Source organism: Vanellus vanellus (assembly GCF_965231255.1).
Source record: "Vanellus vanellus genome assembly, chromosome: 1".
In the NCBI taxonomy this organism is placed as follows: domain Eukaryota; kingdom Metazoa; phylum Chordata; class Aves; order Charadriiformes; family Charadriidae; genus Vanellus; species Vanellus vanellus.
The window spans coordinates 6,770,300-6,796,326 of NC_138905.1; the positions used below are offsets into that span (position 1 = coordinate 6,770,300).

At 42.5% G+C, this 26,027-nt stretch overlaps 1 protein-coding gene across 1 annotated transcript in view; it reads left to right on the forward strand.

Annotated features, from left to right (window-relative positions):
* The window catches only part of CELF2 (CUGBP Elav-like family member 2), a 246,642-nt gene that overhangs the window by 96,887 nt on the left and 123,728 nt on the right, over positions 1–26,027 (forward strand). The window contains exon 2 of the mRNA XM_082481858.1: positions 18,095–18,291. Coding sequence (XP_082337984.1) covers positions 18,095–18,291 — 197 coding nt within the window. The remainder of the gene's footprint in view (positions 1–18,094; positions 18,292–26,027) is intronic.

Below are 26,027 nucleotides of genomic sequence, written 5' to 3' on the forward strand. Positions count from 1 at the left end.
AAGAGAGCTGTTGGGAATCCAAACAATGTTCAAAAATGATAAAACATGATGCTAGGAGCCCTATGTTCAAACGCTTTGAAGTTGCTGTCACTTATTCTGCTTTTGGCATACTGTCCAGGAGTAAAGCAGTAATGAGGGCCAGCTATTGTGGTTGCCTTCCTTATTTTTATGTATTTGGTGGATTTTTGATGGAATCATGAGTCTAGTGAAGAGCAAATACGTAAATAAAAGGTGTGTTAAGGCAACTGAAAAGAGGAGTGGTAGGAAAAAAACTATGAATACAAAGTAGGGGAATAGGGGGTAGTGTAAAGAAGAAAATGCGGTCAAGCTTACAGAAAGTTATTTGAATGTCCAGAAAAAACAGGTTTGGTTGCCTGCTCCAGACAGACAAATGATGTCTTTTCCCTTGAATTCCCTCTAGGGACCCCATCCATGCTTTCAGTGCATATCTAAGGGGCTCGATGGACTTTCTCTTCGGGGTACGTGGAAGCCTCGGCCATGTGTCAGGATCCTGTTTCTTGTGGGCAGCTCAGTTGATATTGAGATTAAAAGACTGTTTTTCAGTGAAAGCTAATGGAATTGTTCCTGTAATCCATGATTGGAGATTTTGTGTCTGAAGTCAGGAATCCCTTCAATCCACAGGATTTTATTCTTTTTTTCAGGGGGGTATTACTTAGACCACCACTGCTAGAAACCCAGGCTGGGTTTGCTCATTGATAGTTCAACAGTAATTGCATTTACGGTTCATTTTGCTTGGATGCTGGTGACTAATCCTTCCATAGTGTCAGTGGTGCAGTTCAGCTCTGATGTATGGGTTCACCATCCTGCTAACTGGAATTTCAGATTGGAATTGCAGATACGATTTCTGTTATTCTTACAAGAGTTAGGTTAAAGTATGTTGTGGAAGTACTATGGAAGAGTGGGTGGTATGAGGTAGAAATATGCGGGTTGTGACCAAATCCTCAATCTGTAATTTAAATGTAATTTAAATGTGAATCTATATACATGAAACATTTAATCACATGATGTACCTCTAATCACTAGAGGAACTGAGGTATTGGTTATAGAAAGCAGCGCCGAGATGTTGCCCAATACTTCCGGGAAGTGTAATAAAAGACACAGAAAGCTGAAACGGTCAGGGAAGTCCAGGTAGCTGCAGTGTTACATACTTGTGTTTAATTTTTCAATCAGACACTTGGAATGATACCTTTTCTTTTACAAATGCCAAGGAGAAGTATTTTCGTAGAAAGGATTACACAAGTCTTCCATTTCACAGGACTGTGCACCAAGTAGGCAACTCAGAGGGAAGTAGGGCAGGTGAATTAAATCTTCATTTCGTTTCTGTTGAGCCTCAGCAACTGAACTTTAATGATTTTTAATTACATTTCTTACCTGGCTGGTGAGAGGGGCTGTATTAAACCACAAATACCTTAACATCTGGGGCTCATTTGTTCCAAAATGAACACCATCTCCTTTAATTCCCTATTTGTCTCTCTCTGCTCTTACAATATTTGCCTTGTACTGATTCCCCTTGCTAATTGCAATCCATCCGGCGTTGTATATGAAAAAGCCATTTTAGTTGCATGATTTAATGCTTTTAAGTCATCTTGGCTTTGCTGACTCATTGGTCAACCTTGAGAAATCATAACAGTGCAAACATTGCAATGCCATCAGAGGACTAGCAGGTTGCGCAGGGGACTCTGTTACTGATTAGTGTCATTTTTTTTTCCGAGTTGAAAGAGCTATTGTGTTTAAGGCCATGAGATTTAGAATTAGGAGTAATTAAAAACCAAGGCTGCTGCCTTTATATTTTTTTTTTAAATATGAAGGGCCCCAGGAGTCTCTGTAGTCATTAGAAAATCCTATTCTCGTGCTAAGCTTGTCCTTATAAGCAGTTCTGTTGTTGGCTTTGCTGAATGTAAAGCAGGGTCTTGTTCAGAGTAGATGCTGAGAGGGGGGAAAATATCGTAAAGGCAGGGGAGAAGCAAAGCGTGTGTGTGTGTGTGTGTGTGTGTGTGTTTGGGGGGCAGATATTTAGTGGTTGCATCGTTGCTTTGTAATGTGCCCTTAGCAACTGGCTCTCTACTCTAATGGGAAATATAGGTGGTGGGAAAGCATTCACGGAAAGTGGGTCACATTTGATCCATGACCTAAAAGGAAAAGTGGGGGGAGGGGATCATCAGCTCAGATCATTAATGAGGTGAAAATTTATCCTTATAAGGCTCATTCATCAAACTGGGCAGAACTGCTATTCTGGTGTCTTGGTTATGTGATAGAAAACACAACTCCCGTGCTCTCAAAACACTACAATTGTTCCACGCCTTGTATTTAACAAAAAAAAAAAAAAAAAAAAGTTGTTTGTTTTACACACTCTCAAGCAGCACAGTGATTAGACATGACAGTTTGGCTGTGGGGCCTTCCTTTCAGTTCAGGAAAATATAGAACATAGCTGAGCTGTCCTTTCCTGGTAAAAATGAGGTCATTTGTAAAGCTTTGTATACATTTCTGCAGCACTCGTAGAACAGAGCTAGCAAAACAATCCTCCTGAAGTCTCAATCCTACCTCTACCAATATTCCCGTTTTTAAGAAATGCGGACCCAATGACCATGTAAGATGAGAAATCACAGGCTGTGATTTAGACTAAATTACTCCTCGAGGATGTATAGTTTTGATTTAACTGTCGGGACGCGTACGCTGCAGTCGTAAGTGCGCTGCCATTGCTGACTCTGAGCTTCTTACAGCTCCGTATGGCTGAGGGAAAGCTTCTCGAAATCTGTTTCCTTTTCCATTTGAGCTGTGCGTGTGTTCTGAAACAAGCCAAAGTATGCTGTCAGGCTTGATTTTTCTCTTTGTTCCATATACAAAGGTATTGTATACATTATATTTGTTAATCCCTGTTGTTCATAAAAATGCCCATGGCAATTAAAATTTATTAAATAATAATGTATTTTATGTAAAAGCTGATAGTAATTTTCATACCCGGCTATTTTTCTTCTACCAATCAAATGTTATATAGCTGCTAATATTTCGAGGTAGTTTTAATTTGCATCTGAGCCTAATGCGACTCTGTCTGAGAATGCATCATCGAATTAAATAAGAAAGGATGGCAAAAGATGTACTGGATAAGTAACATGGAAAAAAGGAGTAATGTGAGATATGAGCTGGTTCATCGGAGTTGCATTCCCTTCTACCTTGAAACTTCAGGGAATATGTTCCCATTCTGTCCAGGAAGCTCTTGATGTTAACCCCCAGATTCTCTGACCCTTCTGAGTAAAGCGTTAGCTGCTTCAGTCAACTGTGTTGACGTTCAGTCCAATCACGGAGAGATGGAAGCACAGAGAAGTGAAGAAGTATTCAAGATCTTGGGCTCCTTAGTGAAGATCCTTGGTAGAAAACAGTAGTTTAAAAATTCCTGACTTTGTAGGCTAAGTGAACTCAGACCTGCTGGGTCCAGTTCTCCCCTTTTTCTCTTAACAACCTATTAAAATACTCTGAGAGAGCGTCGTGTTTCCTAACATGTGAAAATAATAGGAAAACATCTGGACTCACTAATAAAATTAGGTCTGCTACTTAAAAAGCAGCCAGCATTGTTTGGGGTCTCAGAGATGCTCCTGCAATGCAAATAATAATAATAGTGGCTTTGGAAAGTACTTACTTCTGCTGCATTGCATGATTTTTAAATACTGCTTTTAAAAGACAAAGTAGAATTGCATGAAGTTAAAAGAAAAAGTGTGTCATGAAGGGGCTTTTTGTCTTTAATAATGTAACACTTCAGCATTTATATACTGCTTTCCTCTGAGTGTTTCGGAGTACATCATTGGGATGGGAACATAACGTCCTGATTCAAAGGTGAGGGCGATAAGCACAGCGAAGAGACTTATGAGAGTGTTCCTGAGAAGCGGCTTTCTTTGTTGCATAGTCCTCTGCTCTTTGCCATTAGAAACACTTCCTGGTTTTGTTCTTCTATCGGATTTCATCTTCTCTGGAGGATGGTTATAGCAAGAAAACTGATGCGCCTTAAAATAATCTGTGAGTAATACCCCTCTCAATGAATTTGAAATCGCTCGAGTAAAGCTCCGCGTTTGGTGTTCATCGCTGACCCGCGGCCCAGCTGGGTGCAGTCTATCGGGAGTGATTGCCTGGGCACGAGGTACGGATATCCTTCCCTGCGCTAAACCAAAACGAGCAGTTCTCCAGTGGTGGCAGTCAGAATGAAAATTCAGGCTTCGCGTTTTTTCTCCGTATCTCTTACTTACAGTGACAATCCCAGCAGGTTCAGCCTTCACATCATTAAAATAAATGTTCATATTATTAAAATCCCATATTTGACGCTTGGATTCCCCTCCATTTCCTGTATCAAGCAGTTGAGACCTGTGAGCTTCAAGTCCATATTCTCCCATCGGCAGCATCCAGGTTCCTCCACCTGCCCTGGGGCGGCTGTCTTCGCTTTTTCCGTCTCCTCAGCAAAGGTGCCGATGACCGTACAGAGAGGGGTTATATGCAAAAACGGTTAGAAGAGGGCTAGAGATCTTAGGGAACCACATGGTGTTACTAATCCTCCAGCTTTCCAAAGACTTGTCATCACAAATAAGAGTTTTCCACTTTCAGGGAGAGGAGGGAAAGAGAAAAAAAGAAGGAAAGAAATTAACCCTGTGGTGTGATGACAGAGATTTCTATAAATCACACCGTGTTTCACACTGCTGCTGACAGCCGGCCAAACCTGAGCTGGCCAAGTTTCCACAGGTCGAGTACGTTACAAGGAGCTTAAAAATACATCCACAAGTGTTTAACGACCTTTTCTGTTGCACGAGGCTATTGAAGTTAAGAAGCTTTGTACATCATGGGATTGTCAAAGGGATGTGGATGGTATTCTTGTTTTTTCCCATCTCCTCCTTTCCCATTTCTTCTGGAAAAGTGCCAGCAAGTCCCCAAGACCTGGGTTCATTTTCACTTGTGAATAAAACCTCCACAGCAAATAATAACCCACTAGGATAAGCTTTTGTCCAAAATGTACAGTTAAGAAGTTATCTCGTCCTTTTCAATTTCTCCTGCTGCAAGTATTTACCGTGACCTTAAAAACATGGGTTTCGGCAACTTTTCAAGATGTGTTTTCCTGTGGATTTCACAAACAAGTTCCGAATGGCAGCGCTCTGCCGTACTCCCAATGCTGCGTTTGCGTAGAGCGCCCTGGAAACTCGCGACTCGAAGACAGAGGTCTATCTTTGAAGTCAGAAGTGTCCCCATAAATGACTGCCATATGACTTGGGAAGTGTTTTGTGTTAGGGTGTGGTTTTGTCGGGATTTTTCATGGTTTGTTTATTAGGGAAAATTTAAACCAGTTTTTCTGAGGGTGTTTTTTGTTTCTTTGAATGATGCCTTTAAAGGGGGAGTTGCTCCTTTCCTAATTATGCGTAGTTGTTTATTTTCTTGTGAGCCTTAAAAGAACAACAAAGCCAGCAGAGCAAAATAACTTATTTGCAATAATAGGGTAAAAATAAGAAACTAAATAAAATCTTGTGCTATAATCAGTTTTCTTTAAAGACTCAGATTTGTTGTTGACTACTTGTGTACCAGTGCTACACAGCCTTTTCTATAACTGCTCTCTCTTCAGATGTAAAAGTTTAACTTTTGGTAACCCAAAATACAAAGGAAAATTAGTCTTTTCTTTGAAGAGCTTAGAAGACACATTGCGATGGGATTTAGAGGTTTCAAGAAGTGCAAAATGGAGCCAGCGTGGCCCCTTTCGCTGTACGTTCAGGGCAATGCTTTCGGTCTAGCACGCGTAGTGATTTTTTTCATTAAAAGTTGCTTGGTATTCTGGCTTCATGGCCAGCTTCTCTTCTGTGATCTCCGTGTCGTGGTGCATGTGTTGATAGTGGTCCACCTGGTGGGACCTGGTTGTGCCACCGTTGGGCACTAGCAGTAGCATGTAAGACTTGCCCAGCTGAAGTTGAAGCTGCGCTCCAGCTTAACTTGTTATTCCATCTTCTGGGAAGCTGCTCGGAGTATTTGTGCTGTAACATTGAATCAACTACCAGTAATATTAGGATTTGGGGTTTTTCCTCCCCCGACAAAAGCAGTAAATTGAGTTATAAGTATGTTGAAAGTCACTGGGGAAAATCACTTTCTAACTATTGACGTCTAGGAACAATCTAATGAGGTACTTAGATTTTTCTAGTATGTCATATTGAGGAGTAGTTAGAAAAGATTCAGAAAAGGGAAACTTTAGGATTTACTTTTTTTAAGCCTCCCTGTAATACAACTTGAAAAAAAGAACTCTATCGATTTTGTTGTTGTCCAGCAATCTGATCAGAGCTGAGGTCTGCCCTACAGAAAGCCTGGGCACTTTTCCAACTGCCTTTTCTGCCCCTGAAAACCTGGCTGGGCAAAGATGATTTCCGTACTCCTCTCTGAAGAACTGGGAAGTATTTCTCAGACAATATGTATGTTTTCCTTCACTAAACAGGTGGAATTTAGAAGCGGTAGGGGGAACTGAGGTGTTCTGTGGAGGAGGAGGGGAAAAAAGAGAAAAAACCCTCTACCCCCAACCCCACACCCCTGCTATATTTGTCATTTAAATGGCAAGGTCAGCCTGTCTCCTGCCCTGCATGCAGCCGTTCAGTTGAGCTACAGTTTCATGAGATTATTCATCCCAGTAACATTTGAGAGCAATTCCCAAAGTTTTTCCTGCCCACATGATTTATCCTCAAGCATTGGGAGGGATAAAGATTTTCTTCTTTGTTTGCTTGTATGTTTAAGATTTTGCCCTCTGCCACTAAACCAAGCCTGATCCTGATTTTCAGTTTCATTATTTTACCTGTAGCCTCTCTAAGCCTCTTTTCCAAGATACTGTGCAGGAGGATTGACTCTGCCTGAAAGAGTTACAAAGGCAGGCAAGGGACTAAAATTCCCAAGGCCAAATAACGGGGTGAGAAGAGATGGGAACAACCTCTAGCACCTCTTGGTTCTCCAGCCAGAGACCATACCGCCTAATGAATAGGCACTGAATATCTTAGCAGGTTTTATCCACCTGCAACAATTGTCCTGGAGTCCTCTGGGGTGGGATTGCCCCACTCCTGCCCTACCCCTTCTGGCTTCTGATAGATTGCCCAAATGAAACCTCAAGTGCGAAACCTCAGACGAACTCCTTCCCCTGGCTGCCGGTGGAAGTCCACCCGGCCCAAACGAAATGCATGATTCATTGCAGTACAGCATGATGGTCTGCGTTTTCCTCTGTGCTGCAGAAAACAGCTTTGTCCCCTCTTTCACCTCCAGTTCACCAAAACCTTCCCGTGTGTGGAAAGCAAAAAGTTGGCTACAGTCCTTCACAGATGACTGGCAGCTTCTCCACGCTTCCTACAGGCTCGCTTAGCGCAGGAGCAGGTCGAGACCCCACCATGCCGGAGTCTGAAGCGCTCACGGCTGTCGCCCCAGCAATATCCCATTAAACCCACCGTGTACCGCGATGCGGTGGATGGGCCACCCTAATCTGAGCACGTACGGTACCCGAGAGCTCTCGTAGCGTGTGCTGTGTTTGTGTATACGCTATTAGTGTTTCCACTGAGGTCTGCATCTTTCTAACAGCTCGCTGCAGCTGTATTTGCGCATTACAAAATAGCACGCTTTAAAGTGCCTTGTGAAGCAGATCCTTCCAGCCTCGCGTTGTAAGGAAACAAGAGTCACACCATGCAAAAGTGTGTCTGCGCGTGTCAGCAAAGTGCTTTCGCAGTGTGATCGCTGAGTGCAAAAATTTCAAGGGGAATCAGGCAATTGAATTTTGAGCCCACATCTCTTCTGTTTGTTAGGAACTCAGTGTTTCACATAGATGCACCATTTCATTGTGCGTCTCGTACCTTCTATATACACAATTTCATTTTAATTTTTTAATATTGTCTTTCCCTGTTGTTGGGAGTCTTTTTCTTTCTTTTTCTGGACAGGTTATACATATGCTAATAGAAATATGTCTATTATTTGAAGCATAGTTCTGCTTGTCAATGAAGCTTCATTAACACCGTTATCACTGCCTGACATTTATCTTATAATTTTCCAGAGTTGACTGTTACATCTCCATGGAAACCCAAATTGCAATTGAAACAAGTGAGATAATAAAGGCATCCATAGAGGATTGACAGTATGCAAGCCCACAGTATTCGCAGGCTACATTTGTTTATAGTTCCTTAGATACATCCATTGCAGTGGAGATTTTTATTACCTGTCTCCAATCTTTCTACGACTGCTGCTTATTGCAAGGTTTAGTACAACACTTTTTTTTTATTTTGCTTTTTAATTAGAACAATAAATTTTATTGGACTCAGCAAGGGAGGCATTGAAGATGTAAATTCTAGAGTGATTTTTCTGGGATGAAATATGAAGTTTTTTGTATATGTTTTTGGCACTATATAGACCGATGCGTTCTTAGGTTGGTTTAGGGGGTTTTTTTGAAGTAACCAAAACTTACGATTGCAGACTCTTGTGATTTGCTGACTCTTTCAGTATGCAAGAAGGATCTTTTTTTTTCTATACCTAAGGACTTGAGCTCTCTAAGTTCGTGACTCTAAATCAATTTAGATGGTGCCTCAAAGCATAGAGTCATGAAACTGGAGTGGGTCCAGAGTGAATTAATCTGAAATTAATTTGATTTTGAAAGGCTCCATCTGGCTGTGTTTGGAAAAGGCATTTAGACAGATATATAAACAAATGATCATCTGTATTCTATATGCCAGATGTGGTGTCAAAAAAATGAAGAAATGGTTTAAAAAAAAAATCAGCTGAGGGGGATTTTGCTATAACGATGCTCGACTTGTTAAAATTACAATTGCATCACACTGGACAATAATCTTTTCTTATATCCAGATTTGAAAAACAGGGGAGCATGGGTGAGCTCGACAGAATATTTTGTTTTAAGCAAGAAAATTGAATGTTACAGCTTGCTTTAATTGTCTATTTGACATCTCACATAAATAAGCGCAGATAACTGAAATTGGTCGTGCCCTTAATACGAGCAGTGCTGTGATCTTCCATTCCCTTTTTCAGGAAGCTATTTAGGTAAAGCGGCCATGTCAGGCACGAGCCGTTGGCCTCCCTCTGGTTGGACATATGCTTCTGGGCCCCGTGAAAAGAGCTCCCTGCGCTTTGTGGAGCTCAGCTGGGAGCGGGTCCGAGCGTGTGCGCGCACACGTGGGTGCCAATGTTGAAATACGTTGGACTGTAAATTACTTCTTGCAATAATCAGTTAATTTAGCACACAGAAACAAATGTGTTTCAAAGCATATGTTTGAAGGTCACCTTTCCCATGCCCTCCATCCCTCCATCCCCAACTCGAGGATGCAGCTTGCCATAAACTAGACAAGTCCTTGCAAAGCTCATAAGAACTTGCAGATAACTGCCAGCCTGGAGATAAGACTTGCTGAAATAGTCACATCATTAATTATCAAGTAAAAAAAATAATTTTTGAAGCCTTCGTTACTGCCTTTGAAGTTTTTTGGGGGCAAAGGAAGAAGGGAATTGAGTAACAACTCTGTAAATTTGGAGCAGTAAGTGTTTGGAATGTGGAGAGAGAGACTGAGGTTGTTGACAAGAAAACAGATGGTCCTACGTGTCCTGAATTTTAAAAGCCTGGTACTGTTCTAATTCAGTTGTTGACATGTCACAAATGTATAAGCATTTGGGTGTAATCAAATACTTTTTTTTTTTTTAAGTAATACCGATAAATGTTTCCTGCCACACAGAAAGAAGTATGCTTCATTGCAAATATGTGTAATCAGTAAAGCAAGGCATTAATAATCCACACCATTAATACTGAGCAGTCAGCTACTTCAGACTCGACTTCATGTGAAAAAACGTATCAGTCAGTGCTCCAAAACTATAATTGTGCAAGTGCATGAGCGCTCTCTCACGTTACTCTCCACCTTACAGTAATGCAGAGAGAACCCCTTTGCAATTTGAGTCCCTTTGAGACACGGCACAGATATTTATGCTAAAGGACAGGCTCTGCCCCAAAGAGATTACAAAGGAAGAAGTTGGTGAGGAGCACAAGAGTGGGACAGTAAGTTGCAGTTGTTGCTCATGAGCATCATAGTGGTGGTGATCTCCCAGGGTTCTCTTCCTGCCATAGCGGAGATTAGTTCAGAGACAGAAAAGTTATAAATTAGAAGCCTTTGTTAATGCTAAGCTCTCCAGGTCAAAACCAGATGTGCAGATGCCCATCTGGGAGTTGGCCAACAGAAAACAGATGTTTAAAACTCATGACTTAGGTGTTTATCGAACATGTCTTAACCCTTGTGGTACTTTTCTCCACCTGCGTAGAGTTAGAAATGCACCTGCCTTACACCCGATGAAGACAGACCCAATCTTGTTTGAGGGTTTAATGTACAGAACAAAATCTGCCCAGAAAGCAAAAACGACTTATTGGGTAGTTGCCTAAACTAAGCGTTATGTTGAAGAACATTATTGCTTGGCAGACCTCATCTAGCCTTGAACTAATTAGTTCCCAAAGCCTACAGGAGACCCTGGAAGAACAAGGCCGGGAGTTAATACATAGTTTTTTCATTTAGCTCTCCAAGCACTTATTTTAGTCATTCTTATCATGTATCCCTAGAAATTTGTGATCCTCATCCATACTTGAACAAGAGGGGAAACAAACTCAAGACAGTAAGGGTTGGGCTGGGGTGGGTTTGGCTTTCTTCAGCCGTTAAAGGGCAGGTCGCTGGCTGCTGAGATTCTCCTAGTTTCAGTTTAGTCAAAGCTATGGGCCGGTGTAGGCAAATCCTTAAAGATACTGAAAATAGACCAATCTGGGTTTTATCAGCATAAACAAAAAGATGCTACCCAGTTCAGACCTGTACAGATGGCGTGTTTAATTGTTTGTGTCCACTGTTGGATGAACTAGCAATGCTATTTAATTGGTTTCCAAAATAGAAAACTTTAAAAAAAACTCCAAACCTTTTCCTCTCCCTGTTTGCCTTCACTTTGGCACTCATTCATTCTCGTGTTTACATGTATCTTAACCTGTATGAGTTACTCCACTCGTCTCTGTGTACAGCATATACACATCCTGAAGTACTACCCTGTGTTCTACAAAATAATTTGCTTGATAAAAAATAGGTAAGAGTTGAGACAGTCCGAGACATATTGGACATATATATATTTTTTTTTAAAGATGCATTTGAATGTAAGGTTTTTTTGAAGGTGTGCTGTAGCAGATGTACAGAGCTTTTGCAAAGTTCCCATTGCTTGACTCTACAGTTCTAGGAAGCATTACCAAAAGCAGGACATTAAAATGACATCATTTGGTAGTTTTAAACATGTATACAAGGGGTTTCCAGGGTTTCGGTTGAAACCCCAACCTTAAACTGGTTTGTAATGGAGGTGGTGCAGCAACCGAGAGGCTGAGCACCTGAAGAACCACCAGCCTCCAGAGGCGAATGATTAGCGATGAGCACGGGGCGGCCGGCAGCCAGGGAGGGACAGACCCTCGCTCGTTTGCTTTGGTGAGCAGAACTTTGAGGGCTAATTTTAGGAAGTCAAAAAGCCTTAGCACAAAGGAGCGTATGTGCTGTAACGTATAGCGTGAGCTGAAAGGGTAATTGCATTTTAACGTCGTTCTTATTAAGGTTTCCTTTTGTATCCTTGATTTCTTCCTGTGATACTAATGAGGAATCTGCGTCTGTACCTCTCAAGAATAATGTGGTTTATCTCAGGTGTGCTCAGTCCTCTTCTGATGTTTTTCTAACGTGTATATTGTCCAATACTTTTCCCAATTCTCACCTACCTGTTTGAAAGACAACTTCACTCCGCTGTTCCTTCTCACAGCCCAAATTTATTCCCTGTCAAAACATTTTTAAGGTAGAAAAAGTTTTTTTCCCCACCGATTTTCAAATCTTTTTTCCTCTGTGACAAGGTGCAACCTCCTTACCTTCCCTAAAATTTGTATTTAAGGCATTAAAGGATCACATGTGCTAAATTTGGAATTAATCAGAAAACAAGCATCTCTTACAGCAGCAGTGGTTTGCCGCGGTTTGTATGATGTAATATATGGAGAGAGGTAACAAAGCTGAGCTACAGCTAATCACTGACTCCACCAGAAAAATGACTGTGAATTTTAAGTTATCAGGGCAGTAAAAAGGACTCCATTGTCTTAGGCAACATGATGCTTTTACAGATAATTTCTGCCGACGTGGAGGCAACACAAGAAAAACATCTTTGCGTTTACCATTCAGTGCTTACACGAGCGCTTGAGTGTTATTAGCTGCTGGGAAGAATAGAATCGGAGCGTTGGATGTCAGGTATTACAAACCACCAGAATTGTTCGCGTAGTTAATGCGCGTGTGTGAGTGCGCGTGCGGTTGCTCTCTGCTGGCTGGCTGGGGCATTGCTCAGCTCTTTGTCAAAGGCTTCACCGGGCTGTAAGATGGAGCAAGGGAGAACTCTGCTCAGGGTTTCGGCGTCCCTCCCGCCGTTGCAGTTGGCCTTCAGGCGCAGCAGAACGGCAGCTTTGCAAGTCTTACACCTATTCGGTTGTCAGCCCCGCCGACGGGTGCAGGGAAGCCTGGAGAAAGTTATTTTATGGACATTACTGCGTGCGTAGGACCAAACGTCCTGCCGGGAGCGGCTTTGTTTGTTGGGCACCATGTCAGGTTCATTTAGCAACTGCTGTTACGGATATGTGTTACTTAATAATAATTATTAGTATTATTAGCGTTTCGTAGTCCTGCCAAAAACTGTACAAGACACTACAGCGGGAGCAGTTAATGATTTTTGAAACATCATCTTCCCTTTGAGCTGCTTTTGAGCAACTGTGCTGTGAAGATGCTGATGGGCCAGAAAGCTTCTGGAGATGATTCCCACCCTCCCCACCCCAAAACACAGAGACCTCGTCATTTACGGCTTAAAAATATGGAACAGCTTCTTTTTTTGGGGTGGGTGTTTTTTTTTTTTTTTTTTTTTTTTTTTTTTGGTTGTTAGAGGTTCTGGCCCTTATTTTGCTGGCCAAAATCCAATTTAGGTAATTACATTCTGTGTCTATAAATCGCAACCCCCTGCAGTTTTCAATTGGGTATGGTATTGTTCTACCCTTCCTGGCTGAAATTGTTGTGCGAAAATGCTCCATGTCATTAAACAGCTGCCGTCTGTCACCTTACGATGAAGTCATTCCTCTCTAAACAATGAGTTTATAAAGCCCTTTTGGGTCCTTCCAGATAAAATTTGCTCGTAAACCAGCAATTAGGATCTTTCGAGTAGGGTAAGGTGATGCTTGTTTGTCTCTCTTGACAGCAGTTGGAGTCCTTCAAACGGGTGTTGTCCCTTTTGTCAGCTTGTGTGATATGCTGGCAGCAGCTCAGGTGTAAATATTTATTACTGTAAAACCCTGATGCCTGTAAATGCCTCTGCGCTGAGGTGGATTTAGTAGTCTTGGAACCCGTTTGTTATCATGTTCTTGTTGTTATCTTGGCTCTTCGAGGGAGTTCAATGTTCCCCTACAGATGTCTTATACCGTAGAACGAGCAAACGGCAAATCGCTGGCAACGTGGTAAAACCACTAAAATAGGGTGAGGGTTGAGACGTGAATGAACCAAAACGGAACAATGAGGAGGGTTCTGGGCAGGGTTAAAAACAGATTTGATAAAACAGGTCTCATGTAAACCCGTTCGGTCCCCGTTAACAGCTGTTTTTCATCACCTGGCTTGGCACCTAGTTCATTAATGGAAACGAACGTGGATTAATGCCAAAGCTCTTAACAGTGATGAATTTAAGAGAGTCCCTTTTGATCCAGACTTTGTTTTTGAAGTCTGACTCTCTCTCCGTAGCGGTCAGTTCGCTTTTAGCAGTCTTGCTGTAATTACAGATATGAATGGGAGAGAGAGAGAGAAGGCGTCTACTAGGTTTTTCCGGTGCTCCTGTTTAAGCAGCAGTGATATTAAACCAATCTCTAGCTCCTCAAAGAGTGGCCCTGTCAACTTGCTGAAATGATGGAATGGTAGTTAGGTTATTAGAAGGAAAATTGGCACAAATTGAGAGAGAGGATGCTCTGGCAGCAACCACAAGCAGCCAGCGACTCAGTGGCTTAATCTCTGCCCTCGGGCTGCTCTCTATGATATAGATGACACCTTGTCAGGGAAGTTGATGCACTGGGTCACCCCTGAGTCCAGTGGGCTAAATTGGCCATGGAGGGAAGGATTGCTGCAGTGTAGAGACAGCAAGCCACATAATCTTTCTTTTTTTTTCCTATTATTAAATGTATGTCATCATTTGGGTAATGACAGTAATTGTCAAGGGATCCCATTCTCATTAGTGTCCCTTAGACACAGCTACCTCCGTACGCTCACGCTTTCAAGAAATAGCGCTAAGCTTTCACAAGGATTGCTTTGCCTCCTCTTGGAAAGTTTCATGCGTGGTTTCTCTTTTGCCTTGTTATTTCTCGGGTACAGCAGGAGGGGAAGATGGGGGAAGGAAGGATCCACCGCTTCTGAGACCCATTGTGTTGGCAAAGAGAAGTAACAAAAACCCCTGCAGCTATTGGCGACTAAAAGGACTTAGTGCAGAGCAGTAATGTCCATCGGGTGAAGATGAAGGTTGGGAGAGGATAAGGGAATTCATCTTTAGGAGAGATTATTTGTGAGGGATCAAGAATATTTGGCTGGATTTTGTATTGACCTAACAGTCCCTGTGACAACTGAAGCATCAGGCAGGTGGGCTGTGTGGTTGTGCTCCTCAGTCGAACCTTCAAGTATACTGCAGGGATCAGATCCATAGGACCTGTAAAACTGGGAGAGGGTTCCATTGTTATCTCTCTGTTGTTTTATTCACTTATTGTTGCGGTTTAACCCCAGCCACAACCAGCACACTTGTTCAGTTTGCCTGCGTTAGCTGTGGTCCTATGGCTACTGCTGAAGCTGGGTGAGGATGCTACTGCATGTGCCATCGCTGTGACAGCGCTCATGTGCTCCTCAAAACCCCGACAGTGAGAGGGGGACTCCTGCTCCGAGGTGCTCGAGAGCCTTTGTTTGCCCTGAAGTCAAAGGAAATGCAATTTAGAAAGGCGCACGGCTGTGCTTGTAGAAATGAGTGCCCTCTCCGCAGACTGACTTTGCCTATCAACCCCTCCACGTGGCGGGAGCCCAGTGAAACCCCCACCTTGTGGTACAAAGGGATAATAAAGAAAACTCTAAGTTATGTTTGGGGTTTTTTTTCCTAAATCGGCAGGAGTTAGTGGATTGTCAGAGCTGTCAGTGGATGGTGAAATTTAGTCCGGAGAAGTTTTTAATGACTTGCCCAAGTTAATTCAGGCAGCGAATGACAAAACCTGTCCCCCGGAGCTTTGCCTAATGGCGTATGGTACCCTACGCCTGGAGTCAGAGCCTTTAACCATCTTTATCCAATAAAGCATTTAATGAATATGATCGGTATAATTCCACGTCAGTTCCACCAAAGTAAAGAAAGGGCTGAAGCATTTTGTGGAATTAGAAGAGATCTGGGCCTGTGCCGAAACCTTTAGCTCAGAGCAGGAGCTTGATGCTAATGGGCTCATTAACCTGAGAAAACAGAACTGCTGGGTTTTGTGGTTTCCTAAAAATTGGCTTGTTAGCAATGGAAATTGTGGTGCTTTTGGTGGTAAAGGTGGTTTGGGAAAAGGAAAAAGCACAGGAATAAACTTGTTATTCTTTATTAAATATGACCTTTGCTGTAATTTGGGGCTAAAGTAGCAATTGTGTATGGATTTCTTAAAGAAGGGATCCAACAGAGCGAATAGTTGAAGGACATAATTTAAAAAAGAACTCAATTAATTTTTTAATGTAAACAACATAGAGAATAGATGAAGTGAAAAGTGAAGCCGGTATCTGAAAGAAAATAGTTGACTGAGTCCAGGGGAAAGCTGGGGACTGCATAGCTAAGCTTCTACCTTCCCTTGTCTTTGCAAGTCCAAAATAACGTGTAAGCATTTTTCTTAGTTATTTTAAGCTATGGGTCAGGAATTTTTCAACCTCCCTACTAGGGAGGTTGTTTAACGTATTGGGTTTTACATAAAGGAATAGGAATTGGAAAGAAATCGCAGTGTAACTTCCTAGAGGTATAAGTGTCATGCCTACTGCTCCATGAAAGTCTTGAAAGTTGTTCCCATGGAGTATCATTCAATTGAGCCAGTCAGAGTTTTTCTGTTTCTTGGAGATTTTGAGGGGCGTGTGATTCTTTGGTTGATTGGTTTGGTTTGGCTTAAGTGTTACATATGTATGGAAAATGCAGTTTCTAAGGCCTGGAGAAATTGTGATCTCTCCAGGTGTGCCTGTGACCTGTAGAACATCTTCAAACCAAAGAGCGTATGTAAGACGAGAGAGGGTATTTGTGCATGAAACGCGGTATCAAAGGTTGGACCAAATCTTTCAGTCTCTTAACTCAGGCAGGGCTCCCACTAGAATCAATAGGAATTTCGTCTAATAAATGACTGTGATAAATCCTGTTGTCTGCTGATCCGTGTTGGAGACACTTCACTTCAGCGGTGATCAAACTTCTTGTTGGTTTAAAACGTGCCTTAAAACGTGCCTTAATATAACCTTCTCCTTCCTGCTGTAAGCAGGGAAAGTGCTAAAGTTAATACGGGCATGTTAATGCGTTTAGGTGAATTATGCTTTCACGGAGATGAAACGCATGAAGCTAAATCATTTGTCTTTGCACAGGTTATAGCTGTGAGACAGGGGGATTACACAGGGTTGGTTTTTTCTTGCTATTCTCAGATTGTGAAATATGATTTTCATCTGGTTGTGCAGATATTTAGCTCTTCCAAGTCCTCTTGTGGGCATTCTCTCCTGAACAATCATCAAATGGAGAAATTGTAATTAAAGCCAAGTTTTTTGAAAGTGGCAGGTGGCTCTGAAATGCCTGAATTCTGCAACGATCAACTTTCGACGTTGCTGAACACAGGCCATTTCCCCCCTTTCCCCGGTGGAAAGATGGGGGAAATGCTCCAAAAGTTATGTCTCATTAGTGTTCTTTCTTGAAACTGAAGCATCCAAAAATTATCATCACTTATGCACTTTCTAGCCAAGTAATTAGTTGAAATTACTGTCCTTAATGATCAGTAATGACATGAGGGTGGGGTATTTTGTATTTTTACTTTTGTGAAGTATTTAAAATTGTTTGTTTTCCTTATAAGTGTACAACTCTTCCTAAACCATAATATGTCATTTGTCTCACAGAGCAGGTTATTTTTTGTTCCTAAGTCCTTTTCCCCTGCAAAAGTGTGTGGTTGTTTTGAACTTAGATGTACATCTGGAGATCAGATAGGGTAACAATTTTACAGGGTGTGAAAAATTTCAAAAATTTGATGGCCTTTTGCGGGGAGAAAAACTTTTTGAAGCAGCATTTTAATTTTCGCAACAAAGTAGGCAATTTTGCCGCTGCCTTCTCTTTTTGAATTGTGTTTTTTTTGGTTTTTTTTTGTTTTTTTTTTTTTTATGCCGGCGTGCAATAAACAATGTGCTTTAAACTGGAGCTCTCCAGACTGCTTTTCCTTTTTAAAGAGCGTAGGCAACTAATCGGCAGCATCCAGCCGCATAGCTGGAGTGTTTTCCATTCTAGGCAATATCATACTAATTTGATGCACACATGGATGCTTCACACAATCTGCAAATTCATCGCTGGCATCTTGCATTAGTCATCTGACAGATTGCCAAGTGTTTCATATTCCTTTCATGTGACTTTATTACAAAACACACACACACACACACACGCACTGCCTTATTTCTGCCAGTAGCCAGTTTAGTGAGAATTCACTGCAGTTCTGTTTACAACAGCCATGGAGAGAAATCTGCACTTATTTGCAACTCTCCTCTGCTGTAACATGCAAAAGTCCCGGTTTGCGTTGTGCCGCTCGCTTCTTATATAATGACATTAAGCAGCAGCCTGCAGAGAAAACCAGACTCAATGAAAAATGTAATCGCATTGTTTTTCGTTCATAATACTTATGCTATTAATTAAATACTGGTTGGGGTTTTTTTTCTGCCTTGTGCCAATTGACATCATCTTCGGCATCTAGTGCACATGAAAACTGCGTAGCCTCCTAACTTGCCTTCTCTTTTTAATCTCCTTTTCCACTTTCTAGTAACGGCACAGCTAACAAGATGAATGGAGCTTTGGATCATTCAGACCAACCAGACCCAGATGCCATTAAGATGTTTGTTGGACAGATTCCCCGGTCATGGTCGGAAAAAGAGTTAAAAGAACTTTTTGAGCCTTATGGAGCTGTCTACCAGATTAACGTTCTCCGAGACAGAAGTCAGAACCCTCCCCAAAGTAAAGGTACAGTAGTTGTGCTCTCTTTGCTTTCAGTTTGATTTTTTTTTTCCCCGGTGATCTTGCTTGCCTTCAGCATTTCCAAAGAGGTTTGCATCTGGGCTGTCTGTTTTGAAGCACACTGTGTTGAGCTATGCAGCAGTCCTAAGAGGAGAGGACTCCCGAATACCTATCGATTACTGTTTTCCTCCTCTTCTTAAATTGCAGTTTAAATGTCTGTTATCTGGAAGTGTGCATTCCAACTGTGCAAAAAATAACAAAAGATTGCTGTCCTTGTTGAAATTATTATTGCCAGGAGACATGGAAACCTGAGCGGTCACTTTCCCAGGATTAGATCATGAAAAATAAAATTTTCGACTTCCTTTCGTTTCTTCTCTTTACACCCCAGGTGGGAATAATTTTCAGGATACAGAAGGGGAGAAAGGATAGCAGTGGGCTCTCACTATGTCATTGCTCCAGAGGCAGTAAAAGTTAAAAAATAGAGTCGCCCTGCCCTTTTTCCAAAATCTGGTTTCTTTTCTGTAGTCATGTTAGAGGATTGATTTTTGGCACTGGTATTTTTCAAAAAGAAAAAGTTGGTTTTCCTCCTGCATTTTTTTCCATACACATGTGAAGTATTTGTCCTTAACAATATTGCTTTCTTTAACTGCATATCTATGCATATTTAGGCAAGTGAGAATTCTGTGTATTATAGCTATGTATATAACATATGCTTACACATAGACTGAAAGTGAATATTTTGTTTCATTTTTCTCCATAAATAGCTGCATGCTTTCATTTACGTTTTGAGTTCTTCAGGTTCGGACTATGCAAGCGTTGCTGGCACTGCACATAATTCGTGCATCTCAGAGGCATAACTAGATCTGCATGTGTGCCTGGCTATAAGGTTACTAGATATTTATTCATTCTTACTGCCCTCCTGCCACTGCTTCTATAAACCTTTAAAGCGCACGTGCTACGGAGAATATCATAAAATGATTTTGTGGGCTAGCAGCGGACTCACAGTGCAAACAGCCCTCGCTGGAGATTTCCAGTTCGGTGAGAGGCGATGGCTGTGGCGTCAGGCACGCGGCACCACTTCGGGCGCTCCTGTGCTTTTGTGCCAAGTGCTGCCGAGGCTCGGTGATTCCTCCTCACCCTGGTACGGGGCAGAGCATCCTCTCAGTGGCCTCTTCGTTGTGCCCCGATGTAAGCAGTCTTGTGCTGTGGGTGATATTAGTTCATTTTGGGCTGCTTGCCTACATCGCCTCTGGTTAAAAGACTGGGTGCACTGGTGTCGCGACGGTGTCAGGCAAGGGGTTCATCTCACCACACCTTGCTTCTAATTAAGTCCCTGTACTAGATTGCTCTTTCCCTTCAGAAGCGGAAGGTATTTTTGGTGGGAGTGTTTTTCAGTGTAGTTCTGCTTCCAGCTCCCTCCGTTCCCCAGGGCTGATGTACTGTGGCATGCTGCCCCCTGCTATGTTAGCACGGAGCCCTCACCAAGTGTCTTTTTCTTGTAGCGCTGGATAGAAGACAGCATTAAGAGGTCAAGCAACTGGATTTTCTGCAGTCCAGGCCGCTATGGATGAGCAAACTCCTACTTAGTTTAAACCACTAAAATGCTGAACTTTGAGACTCGTCCATGTAGAAAGAGCTGATTCCCGGGCCACAGAAATGCCTTCCCACTAAGCAGTAAATGAAGTGAGAATGATATTGTGGTTAGACAGAAGAAAGCCATTGATTCCCGTTTCTGCAGTGTTTTCCATTATACTGTACCTGTCTGTCGGGCAGCTGGAAGGCATAAGGATTAAGCACAGGTCATGCAAATCAGCGCAGACTAATTCTGAAGGCTCGTAGTCCCCATATTCAGTATTCTTTTTTTGAAAGGTGGTCGGTGGATTGTTGTGGGTTTTTTTGCTTAGACTCTTCTCAGCCATGCAGAGATGATGCTTTTACATCACTTCAGGCATTATATGTTTTAATGAGTAGAGGAAATTAATCCTCAAGGAAGACAGAATAACCTTCAGTCTTATATTTCCCTGACACAGCAGCGAGCTCCTCTGGTGGTCAGCTTTTCCCTTGGAAGCTTTGGAGGAGTGTATCTCCACGCTGGCTCTATCCTTCCTCCTGGCTGGGTCTGCCAGCAAGGTTGCTACATATAGAAACCTCTTGAGTGTCTTGTGGATATCTCTTGACTAGGAATGATCTTTATTTTCTTAATCCAATAGCACAAAGGATTCTGTGTGAGAGATTGTTAAGAATGTTCGAAACAAACAAATAAACAAATTGCCCTGAAAAATGTCTGATGGTCTTGTTGCCATCGTGATGCATGACAAATACTTTGCCTGTGCTAGCTAATTGGCATTTAATAATGAGTCTGAGTTTTGGCTTTTGGGTTGGAGGTGTGGTCGGACTGTGTGCTCGCCTTCTGTGTAAACACCCACACGAAACAACCATTTTTATTTTGTTTGAGCTGGGTGGACTGGGGTGATGCCAGGCATTTTCCTGCCCGCTGCCTCTCTGCGTCACCTCCAGTTTTGCAGAACAGCGCATCAAGGGGACCTTGTGGTCGGGGGATGCTGGAAAAAGGCCATTTTTCTTCATTGCATGGTCGTGGCTGTGTGTCATGCAGAACATTCACAGGCTGGTACCACCCAGAAATTTTCTCTGAATATTCTGCAAGCCACGAATTGCATTGACACAAATGCAAGTTAGTGTTACTACAGCATGCAGGGGCGGGGAGGGTGGGGGTGGGGGCGGGATTTGGTTTTGTCCTTTGAAGAAAGGCATTTTGATTTTCAAAAGATCTCTCTCTTACCAGACAAGGGCCGTGTATTTCTGTTAGCTTGGCCAAAGGGGCTTCTCCAATTTGGACAGAATTTTGCTCCGATGAACTGTTTTTAAAGCTGCAATCTGAGTCTCTCCCCATTCTGTCAAAAATAACCATAGGCTGCTTCTCTCTCTCTCCTGCTGTTATTAAGACTGTCTTTCATACCCTCCAACGACAGACGGCCTAGTTCATGTCTTTCCTCCTTTTCTGTGCTGCTTGCCAGCTCTGCAAAGCTGAAGCTGGAGGAACAGGTGGAAAGCCAAGTTTTACTCACTTTGGAAAACAAGAGGAAAGCCGTCTTACTTCCACAGATATATTGCTGCTGGTGCAAATGTTGAAGCTTGGCTTTGGTAATTGGGAATTGCGGGAATGGCTGCATTTCAATGGGTGGTGGTTGGAATATCCTCTCTCCTCGTGCTTTCCAGAGTTTGCATTTCTCCAGTTCCTCTCGGATGTGTGAAAGAGCTCAGCAAAGTAATTTGACTTTGTGTTTATCCCCTGTTGTTTTGCAAGGCTTTTTCCTCTTTCTGCAACAAGAGAAATCCAGGGGATTAGGTAAACTAAATAAAACAAAACAAAACAAAACAAAACAAAGCCCAAACTAACCAACCAACCAAAAAAGGCAGGAAATCCTGTAACGCTGAAATAAATGGCACTTTCAGCTTCTGGGGGGCTGAGGGGATTCAAAGTCGAGGCAGATCAGCCCTCTCTGTTCCCAGTCTAGCTTGCTCCCTTTATATAATTTATTCTGGGTGGATAGATGACTTTTTTTCAGAGTAGTTGTTAAAGAGAGCTTCTGTAATACCTCAAATACAGCGAGCTGTATGCGGAGGCGGTATAGACTGCCACCGAGATCTCTCTTCTTCCTCACTGTCCTCCTAAGCCGGAAAGATCTCCTTGGCTGCTCTTGTTTTCTTGCCCGAGTGCTGCAGCAAGCAGATGGCACGGGGCTACTTTTGCCTTTTGAAATGCAGCAGAAGAGCCTCGGGCCAGATCCACAATGTCCTTTTGGTACCTTGGCCCTGTTTCCATAACCTGTTAATTCCTGCAGGGCTGGAGGTCCCCTAAACCGGCTTTGTGAGCCCTGAGCCTGCTGGTGCTGCTGTGGGAACGGCGTTGGGGAGAGCACGGAGGGCGGCACTCGGGTGACGACGAACCCCGTGTTTCCTCGTAGCCTTTTACAGACCCGTTATCAGATTAGAGGGAGGCTGCTGAGTGAACAAGGATGTGCTGTAGTTAAAGGCCAGCGTTTATTATTATCCTATTTAACATGGTAATTTAAGTCTACCGGGAAGCAAGCAGAGGAATGTGATAATGAGGCATTCATCTGCTGCATACAGGAGAGGCACGTAGAGGCAGAAGTTATGTGGCCTCTTTGGGTACCATTTCGGCTACAGTTTAGCCCTTCAGGAGTACGCTCACGGAGGCAGGAGGAAGAGTTCTTCCTCTCCCGCGGGGCCCTGCTCACAGTGCCCCCTTTTCTGTGGGCGGTGGGCGGGAGGAGAAAAGGGAACTGGGGCGGTCCTGTGCCGGAGCAGAGCTGCAGTGCTCCGCTTGTCACACAAACCCGTCCTGAGTGCCCTAATCAGCAGCAGAGACGTTAACTAACTGTTCCCTGCCGGCCCTTGCTCCACCGCTCGGCCGACTGCACCCTCCTGCTCCTTGGAGCAGTTTCAATGCATTGTGTTTTGCAAAACCAGTTTAGATGCTCTTTAAAAGCTCCCTTCAGCCAGTGCTCCAAGAGTCAGGGTTTCTCTACGTATTTTGACTTATTTGGTGTTTTGAACGCTCTCACAGGTCCACGTGAACATTGTTTAGCTTTTGTGATCTGATGAGTTGCATCATGAGCGCATATGCTGTCGAAACTGCAGGACTCGGGACCACAGCCATTGTGTGTGTGTAGTTCAGACTAAATTTTAGTGGTCATGGCTGAGAGATCTTCTGTTACAATCGCAGACTTGAAATATTTCATGCACAGAATGAAAAAGTGCTTTGCGTCGGTTTTTTAGCAGGTGCTTTGTGCACTATATGAAGTTTCACACAAGACAGACTGCCAAAAGCCAGATGTTGCTGTTAGATACAACGGGGAAGGAGAGCAAATGATATAGATGAGGTTTTAACTTTTGGGTTTTTACTTTAGGATTTTTAAATTTACACCCTAAAGGACCTTAATTCTATCATTTTATATGGGTTATAAGTAGCATTATAAAATAGATTCTAGATGTGAGCCGATTTCTATAAAAGGTAATTCTTATTCAACAAATCTGCTGGAGTTTTTCAAGAAGTTTCTCTGAAAGTGGACAGGTGTGAAATTGTGTATATAATCAAGCTGGATTTCCCAGGGGCATTTCACACAGCCTCACGCAGGAGGCTAATACATACGGTTGCGGGTGAAGCAGAGAGGGACCCATTTTCGAATGGAGAGAGGAGCTGGTTAGATGATCGAGGGCAGATTAGAATGGGGAGAGGTTACGGGCCAGGGGAGGAGAGGGGATGATGACTGGAGAGCAACAGGGACTGTTATTGGAGATCAATACTTTTTCACTCTCTATGTAAATGGCTTTGACAGAATGAAGCACCAACTTGTTATCCAACTTTTTGGATCATGCAGAAGGGACTGGATGGGGGCGAAGCCACCTGATAACCTGGAGAAAACAGTCCGACACAAAGCGATTCAGCTGGGTAAAACGGACCATGAGCAAGAAGAGTAAATCTGAGTTTTGAGTGAACACATATGTTGAGTGAGTGTATTTTTCAAAGATTCGAGAGCAGGAGAGGATTTGAAGAGTGCTCATATCATAAAAGGACTGACATGATGTTTTGTATCCGTGTGGTCAAAAAGGCGCAGAAAATGCGAAGCTGTATAAATGGAAACATTGAATATAGCTTTCAAGGAAATACTGTACCACTTAAAGAAGGATTTTTTTTGATCATGTTTAAACTACAGTTACCAATATTTAGTACCGTTCTATAGAAAAGGGCAGAGGTCCAGAGAAGAGCAGCATGATTTTGTATGAAGTCAGGAAGGGTTAAGCCATGGTAAAAGGTCTGAGAAGGTTAACTTGTAAAGGGCTTCAAGCGTTGACTTACAAGAAAGCTAAAAGGGGAAAAGCTGAGGAAGAATACAGGACTGTACCTTGGCTTGGAAAGAAAAAGTTATAAGGGGATACGATTGAAGTTTCTGCAGTATGTTGAAGTGCATACTGAAGGCAGGAATAGATAACCTCTTTCAATTAATAGTAAACCCAGGGACTGCACAGCATAGACTTAAGATGGAGAAACAGCAGGCCAGCTGAAAAAAAAATCCAACTTTTTAAGTCAAACTTTATTCCTCCACTTGCAGAGCAGAGAATGCTCTTCCAGACGTAGCAGTAAGAAAAGTTCCAAAAGAAACTTTTCTCTTGCTTGCTTCCATTTACTGTTTTGAAATAACACGTCTGGAGCAGTCTGTGACGTGACTGCTCACCGTGTCCCAGTACAGTTCCACCTCGTGAGCTGGACAAGGTGCCAAGGCTGCGGTGGACACAGCTGACAGTGGCTTATCTACGGCCAGCATGAAGAGGGTCTGAGGCTTCTGATGACCCCTGATATTTTTGCATTGCTTTGGAGAGAGGGAGCAGATGAGGATAACATCCCGTTGCGGACTTGACTGCAAACCTGTTGCCCACATAAATCAGTCTCGCTGTATATTGCCGTCATTGCCCACGGCAAGAAAGTCGGCCCCTTTAATGCCGAAAAGTATCACAGCAAACCCAACCCAGTCTGAGGGTGCAGAAGCAGTGGAAGATAGTTGTGAAGATACTGTAACAGCAGTGGGGGGTTGTGATTGCACACAGGAAGAGTAGAGGATGTTGGGGGGATTGGGTAGAGGGTGTGTTTCGGTTGTGTTATTTTAAGAGGGAGACAGCACGTGAAACCTTCCTTAGCCTTGTTTCTGAGGCTCCTATATACAGCATGTGAACGGATGGAAATGTAGTAGAATTAAGTTGGGGTTTTTTCAGCCGTCTTTTCACTCCGTGTTTTTACAGTGTTTGTCACAGAGGGGCTTGGTCCAGAAATGAGGACTCAGGGTGTTGCTGTAAGAAATTAATAAAAATAGCACATCTCTAAGGGATTAGAGTATATTGCTTTGGGGCTCATTGATTACAGTTTTGTAGCAGCTTAACTATGATCTACAACTGTGTATGAATTTTCAGAACTACGCTAAGACTGTATAAGCACATTACTATTTACATCTATGCTAAAAAAGTACATAAACTTTAACTACATTAATTGGTTTAGTTAAATTGATAGAAAAACCATATCCGGACCAGCCATTAGAAGAGTAGGACTTCATATTCCGTTGTGGTCTTCTTAATCGATCTCTAATGTTCATGTCTGAGAAGCACTTCAGGAAAAGGCAAGTTAGGTAAAGGGATGTTTGAGCTTCAATTCGGGCATGAAATGAATCCAAGCACTTTCCAGGTACATTCAACAACTCCACGAATACAGATGAAAATATGGCTTCAGTTTTCCTGACGGTTCAGGAGAAACAAGAAAACAAAAAAGGAAAGGATATATCTGTCTGTCTTTTTCTTCTAATTATATTTAAAAACAGTTGAAGGCTAATGATTGAGAATTAGAGGGCTTAAACAATAGTGGGGTTTTGTCAAGACAATGCTGGAAAAGACTATTTTGCACAATAGTTAAAAAAGGCAGGCAGTTCTTTGCTGTAATGTTGACTTCTTTAACACACCATCCAGCGTTTACCTATAGAATATTTTACAACAACTTTACAAAAAAAAAAACCCAAATGTTCTTAAAATATAAATGGGTAACCTGTTTTTCATAATGCCATCATTCCATCAGAAAGAAACACATAAATAGGCGGTTAAAACAGCCTGAACTTTCAATAAAATTGAAAAAAAACCCAGCTAATCAAATTGCATTG